Source organism: Penaeus chinensis, chromosome 41, assembly GCF_019202785.1.
Source record: "Penaeus chinensis breed Huanghai No. 1 chromosome 41, ASM1920278v2, whole genome shotgun sequence".
Lineage (NCBI taxonomy): Eukaryota > Metazoa > Arthropoda > Malacostraca > Decapoda > Penaeidae > Penaeus > Penaeus chinensis.
This window is the reverse complement of record NC_061859.1, coordinates 19,178,948-19,186,058: the sequence shown is the minus strand read 5'-3', so window position 1 is coordinate 19,186,058 and position 7,111 is coordinate 19,178,948. Positions and strand designations below refer to the sequence as shown.

Sequence of the window (7,111 nt, the reverse complement as noted above, 5' to 3'; positions counted from 1 at the left end):
TTCAAAAATCTTTGATGAAATCTATGAAAATAACAATTTTTTATTTACCATTGTAGCATTCACTATTATGTTGAACATTACATAACGAATGGCGTCAATTTCGTGACTAAATAAAGAAAGTTATTTATTGAAACATTCCGAAAATAATTTACCCTTCAATATCATAAATCCTGTTATTTTCCATTTATTATATATCAATACGAAATCTTAACATCAAAGGAAAGTGCTTGATGTCGGCAGAAATTTCCCGAAAATCGCGGTGACGATAACGCTTAGTGTACACACATGACCCAATGAGCTGAGACAACTCGCCCAAGGACCCACACTTTTAGCACGTTTTCTTCCCCTTTCCTCCTGTTTTTGTCAAGCCCATGGATCACAGGTGCCGGAAGAGAGTGAGAGAAGCCAAAAAGAAAGCGAGACCAGGTGATATGCCCATGGATAGTGTTGCAAAAGGCTTAAATGTTGCAGTCAAGGCCCATCGGTTTGAACCTCCATCCTATAGCTGAGCGAAGTCACGTAGACTCACATGTTACTTCCTTTGTAATGATTATTGGGAATTGGGTGTTTTGGGTCTGTTTTATTCACTTCTTTTGTCTATAATGGTTCGGGTTTTGTTTGATTCTTTTATAGGAAATGTATAGCCACTGTTTATATTAAGTCCAATGTAAGGAGATGGGCCTCAGCATGTCAGCTTTTGTTTATATATATTTCGGGAGGGAAATGCCAGTCAGCAAGCCGGTCTTTAGCCTGTATCAAGCTCAAGTATCTGAATTAAGCTGAATAGGGAATATCCATGAATATACTAAATTAGAAATGGGTATGAATACCTCATAATTTGCCTGAACCATATCCCCCATAGATTGTATGGGGAATATGGTTTTGAAATTCTAGGTAGAAACACTCAAGATTCCTTACAGTTCATGTAGGTGGAGATTCACTGAAGTTGCATACACTCATTTATGAGATGAATTACTCTGAAGTGAATGGGATAAGCTTCGAGAATAGGTCTACACCTTAAAACCTATAGATATTAGTGTCGTTGGGCTCCTATTGATGTCCGCAAACCAGACATATTAGAAAGAGTTGGAGGATTTAAGAAGTAAACACAATACAAAAGCTCAGGAACTTAGGAACCGAGTACGCAGCAAGGAATATTTACCCCAATTACTTTAGCTGGTTTGTAATGTCACTCACAAGGAGCATCACTTGGACCTCTAAGCTCTGTCTTGCTGGTTAGAAATGTTGGAAATTTTGCACCGCAGGTTGAAGGTTGGAGTTTGGGGACTATGCCTATTAACAATGACAAAAGTATACAAATGCCGCATGAATTAATCCCGCTTTTCCCTGTTGACTGATGCCGCTCCGATCGGTTGGGTCTTGTATCTTCATTATTGTTGACAAGCACTTGCTAATGAAGATTGAGGAAGGGAACTAATGCAATGTTCATAAAGGAGACATAAAACAACCCCATTATTTAATTTATTAAAATGAGCAAAGTATAGATAATTTGGGAAAATTGAAGAAAACCTGAACTCACAACCACATACCAAGGTCCATAGATTTACAAATTAACCCAATGAATTAAAAAATGGGGAATATGCAGTGCTCATTTTATTTAAATCTTTGTGAAATGTCTCTGCACATAGATGGCTCTGCTAGTGCCTAGCCACAAAGAAGTCAATTAGTAGACCTTGTGACTTTACCTGATTTCATCTTTCCTTGAATTGGCGGGAAAAATGTATTGATGGTGTTATTTTTATTATGAATATAATTACTATATTGCTATAGACATTAGTAACAGCAAAATAAGATAACGTAAAATATTTTTGTAAATAAAGGAAAAGGGTAAATGGGCGGGACTGGCAGTACTCATAATTGGCTCATTGGTGACTTAGTACAAGTGCAGCCATCTATGTGTTAAAACAATTAAACAAGTAAACTCACAGTGGGCATGGCATATACGTACGTGCCATGCCCGTCGGCAGTGAGTTAAATGATACCATAATATCCATACTTTGCATTCCAGCAAATCTCCATAATATATATACTGTCAAATCCAAGCTTACTTAGAAAATAAGGTTGTTTAGTAGAGCTAAAAGTATGAAGGCTATTGCATCTTATCTTGAATGATTACCAGAATAGGGCTGATAGAATAGCAAAGGCTAGATTTGTGTTGGTGATATTTTTTGTTTCACACAACCGTCCAATCTTGCAATTATTGTTCCTTCTATCAATTGTCCACATCGTAGTATACCTGATTCTTGTTATTTTTCTTCACAAATGATATAAATGAAAGTATTGGTAATGTTTACAAAATTAATGATTAAGTCGCTTTTATTCCAACTACTGCTGGGGAATCCACAAACATTACCGTATGAACCAAAATCCTTCCTAACCAGTGGGCTTCACCCCCAGACCCCATCCGATCGCTGTATTACCCCATTGGGCCTCTGCATCTGGACTTATTCTCTGTGTCGCATTTGTCGTAACCTATTTTATTCATTTTTTATGTTATTTTTTGTGTACACAGGTCCTTGATTATTACAGTACCGTTGCATATTCCTGTAAATGTACATCAAAGTATGCACAACTTGCACAACTTTCTTATTAGCAACTTGCGAAGGTAGTACCACAGATGAAAAGTGTCTTATTTTTAGTCATTTATGCCATTGCAGACATAATTTACCTTGTACTATATGGCTGTGGGAAACTGAAACTATACCTTTTTCATAATGAATATAGTGGATTCATCAAAGTCCAAATAGGCAAATGATTAGTCTACTTATTTTGAAATGTAAATCCTAGGCTTTGATTTCACTTTTCACGTTGGTATTTAATGCATTTGATAAACAATGGGTATTAATTTCTGAAATACAGAATTAACTCCTGAAGTTGGGTTTTTCTGTAGCTCATCCTTTGAATATCTGGTCATAAATGTTATAAGTTTGAAGTACTACAAGGTTTTCTTTACTTTTTGCTTACTTTCTAGGAAGCAACAGTTTGTTAGATCCAGAAAAAGGCAAGACTTCAAGTATATTTACAAGTATTTAAATGTTATATTTTTTGGCAGCCATCTTCCATTAAAATGAACAATATATGTGAACAATAGATCTGTGAATCTTAACATAGTTGACCTGGATGATATTTCTCATGAATCAAAAATAAAATAGATATATATTGTAAAACATGAATGTGTTTTAATGATATAAATAATTGTCTTATTTGCAATTTGCATTCAAAAAGTCATGAAAAGTGGCTTTGAGGTTATCAAACTATCTTTTCCATAGCTATATAGTTTACCTTGTGTAGATGATGACTGTCCAAAGCTTTGAATTACCGGGGAGGAAAAGAAAGGAGGAGGCAATAAAATAAAAAGATTAGAGATACAGGGAAATTAGGGGAAGGAGAAGAATGTGAGATCACCTTTAATACCTACATTTATCAGGACTCCACTGTTATCCAGTTCAATAAATTTTAGATTAATTTCTTAACCCATTGGATCATGATGCTTCACAGCAAACACATGGCCCAAAATATGGGCATTAAGCTTGCATGAGCAGCCATTCTGACAGGTGTGCGGCTTGCAGTCTGGGCGCACACAAACATTTGTGTGCAGTGACAAGACTCTGTGCCTCTCCTTTGCAATGTTATTTTCTCTTTTTAATGCTAAGCATTTTTAGCCTTTTTGCCATTAACCAATAACCATAATTGTCATTTGATTTGATTTGTTTGCATTATGTATTTTCCTGAATGAAAGAAGGATTAAAGAGAAATTTATGTAGCTGTGAAAAACAAAGAATTTAACCTCTTTAGATATCCTGCTAAATTTTTAAGCAGAAAATTATACTATAATGATTACATGCACTGTACAATGTTGTTTTATGTGCATTCCACAGTATGTTGTATGCGACCATCAAAGTATTCATAACAACTCTTTTTCTTAATGGTTATTTTTACTTTCAGAATTATGTTTAGAAAAGGGCGTGTGGACAAAACATGACTACAAGAACAAGTTTGACTGCTCTATAGACATTGTTCCAGATACAGTAGAACGCATTCACGCAAATGAAGTCCCAACTGAAGAGTTCATTGAGCGATTTGAGAAGCCCTACAAACCAGTTGTTATTAAAGGGGTCACGGACAACTGGAAGGCACGATATAAGTGGACCTTAGAGGTACAGCAGGCATCTGAGTATGCCAGTTATTGTAATTAAATGTTTATTTTTTAGAATGTCATTGAGGTAGGAAGACAAAGTTCATGAATTGGGATTTGGTTAAAGTAAAAATCATAGTTGTATTATATATATAATATTTACAATTATATGATGTGAGATCAAATGGATTGAACCTGAATTTTGTTCACATCAGATAGTATAGGGAAATTAATATAGACATTAAAAAGTCTTGAGTTTATTATTTAATTATATCAATGTTTATGTTCTTTCTACAGAGGTTATACAAGAAGTACAGGAATCAGAAGTTTAAGTGTGGAGAAGATAATGAAGGCTACAGTGTAAAGATGAAGATGAAGTATTACATTGAATATATGAAGACAACAGATGATGATAGTCCACTCTATATATTTGATAGCAGTTTTGGTGAGGTGAGAACCCTTTTCTGGGTACTGGTTACTGGTTACTCTAAGTTTGCAAATTTGTTTGAGTAAAATATTATTTTAGTACCAGTAGAAATTGTATTGCAGTTTATTTAATTCATAAATTATCCTTTCTATTCTATAATGCTTGAGTCTGTAATTAGTTTAGTTATGAATTTATGGCACACACAATTAATGTACTGCTTCACTTTCAGCACGTCCGTCGTAAAAAGCTTCTAGAAGATTATGATGTGCCAAAATATTTTCGAGATGATTTATTTAAGTACTCCGGTGAAGATAGACGCCCCCCTTACCGCTGGTTTGTCATGGGTCCTGCTCGTTCAGGGACAGGCATTCACATAGATCCTTTAGGAACTAGTGCATGGAATACGCTTCTCCGTGGTCACAAAAGGTAAGCAAGTTGGAGAACTTCAGGCTTAGAAATTTATTAGAGAACAAAAATTAGTTGTACTTCTGTTATGCCAGCCTTTCCAAAACTAAAATCAGTATATCAATGAACTTTATGGATAGTTATAACAAGGTTGAGTTAACCCCACCATGACGGTACCAGAAATCTCTGGGTGTCATTCATTCCGGTGACCGTCAAGCCATTCACCCTGTTACATATAGCGGGTCTTTCCGCTCAGGTCACTCTAGCGCCTCATGACACCTATAGCCATACCCATCATGATGAGTTGGTTTTTCATGACAGCTATAGGTGTGCTCAGCCATAAGAGGTTAAGGCAATGATAATTATCCAGAATAGGACCAAATACAAGTGTAAATCAACTTCCACCACATACATTTTGGATTGGACTGGCCATTGTGGTTAATTGGGACAGAGATCTACAAAAATTTATTTGGAGATTTGATGTCTATTGTAAAAGTTAAAAGTGTAGAGGCCATGACATGTTATGGAGGTCTATAGATTTGAGAAAATATGTCAAGTTGCATTTACTTTGAACATACTTTTGTACTGAATAGTATTACTTTGTGTGTGTTCATTACAACTATTACAAAAGTTTTTTCCTGTTTCCTCATGTTTTTTTTTTTGTTCTGGATAAGTACCAAAGAAAGTAAGGAGTATTTAACTTGTTATAATCTCTTAGATTGTTTTACAAGATTTCATATAGCTTGCGAGTGATTTAGAAAACTTTTACAAGCTTATTAGAAGACTGCAGTGGATAGTAGTGACTCAAATTGCTACATACTGTGTATTATGCTCTTACATTTCTAATATTTTATATCTTTCCAACAGATGGTGCATGTTCCCCACAGATACTCCCAAGGAGCTTATTAAGGTGACTTCTGCAGAGGGAGGGAAGCAAGTAGATGAAGCTATAACATGGTTCTCCATTATTTATCCCCGTACGAAACTTCCAAGTTGGCCAGAGAAATTTAAGCCGGTATGAGACAGATGTTGGTAGCTCCTTTGGTATATCAGTGTAGATTTTACTTCATATCAGTGCACTTGATATTTGCATGTATTTACAATTTAAGAAAGATATAATTTAGTAAAGCTATAGGTTAGAGAGAGAGAGTGTGTGTGTAATCTATCCAGTGGCAGAAAAAGTATTCTAAATTTTGAAATGAGAACTGTGCCAATTTAAAGATTAACTAAGGTAATTCCTTTAAAGTACATAGAGGAAAATCATTTTAGCTATAAAAATACTGTAGGAAGTAATGTTAGGTCCACATTCACCACAGTGATGTAATTGCTAGCTAAAACACTACTGCAAAAGGCCAACAGACCTATACCATTTATATTAGTGGTTCTTAACCCAACATTGCGGGGAAAATGCTGTGCTCATTTTAGAATGTTTTGTGAAATGTCTGTGTATAGATGGCTCTGCTAGTGCTTAGCCACAAAGGAGTCAAATAGTAGACCTTGTGACCTTACCTGATTTCTCTCTTTTTCTTTTTCCTTTTCCCTTTCCTTTTTCTTTTTCTTTTTCTTTTTCTTTTTCTTTTTCTTTTTCTTTTTCTTTTTACTAATGCTATCAGTACTAATGGTATTAATATAGACATTGTAATTACTATAATGTTATTGACATTAGTAGTGGCAGTATAAGAAAACATAAAATGTTTTTGAAAAGGAAAAGGATAAACAGGTGAAACAAGTAGTTGTCATAATTGGCTCATTGGTGTTTTAGTACAAGTAGAGCCATCTGTGTGTAAAAACAAGAAAGTGAACTCAAAGTGGGCACGACATGGTATGTACATACATGCTATGCCCATCGGTTTTGTGTTAAGCAATGAGTCACGACTCAATGGGTGAGCAGGGAGTGTTTGCGAAGCTTTGGGGGTAAATAATTCTGACAAGTTTGCTAGGTCTTTGTCAGTGTTCGTGTCCCATTGGAACATGGAGAAACCACTGACTCTTGATTTGTTCTAGGCTGAAATCCACCACATTCATCCTGTTTCCTCAAACCTACAAGTGTATTTTGTAGAAATTTATATTGAGCAGCATGGTATATGATTATGTTTATAAGATGGAAGAATGCAGTAACACAT

The 7,111-nt window shown here is 35.3% G+C and overlaps 1 protein-coding gene across 1 annotated transcript in view; it reads left to right on the top strand.

Annotated features, from left to right (window-relative positions):
* The first annotated feature begins 268 nt into the window (after positions 1-268).
* The window catches only part of LOC125047618 (bifunctional arginine demethylase and lysyl-hydroxylase PSR-like), a 9,055-nt gene continuing 2,212 nt past the window's right edge, over positions 269-7,111 (top strand). Inside the window, exons 1-5 of the mRNA XM_047645909.1 lie at positions 269-426; positions 3,967-4,178; positions 4,454-4,606; positions 4,813-5,009; positions 5,856-6,003. Of these exons, the coding sequence (XP_047501865.1) occupies positions 372-426; positions 3,967-4,178; positions 4,454-4,606; positions 4,813-5,009; positions 5,856-6,003 (765 nt within the window). The 5' untranslated portion in view covers positions 269-371. The remainder of the gene's footprint in view (positions 427-3,966; positions 4,179-4,453; positions 4,607-4,812; positions 5,010-5,855; positions 6,004-7,111) is intronic.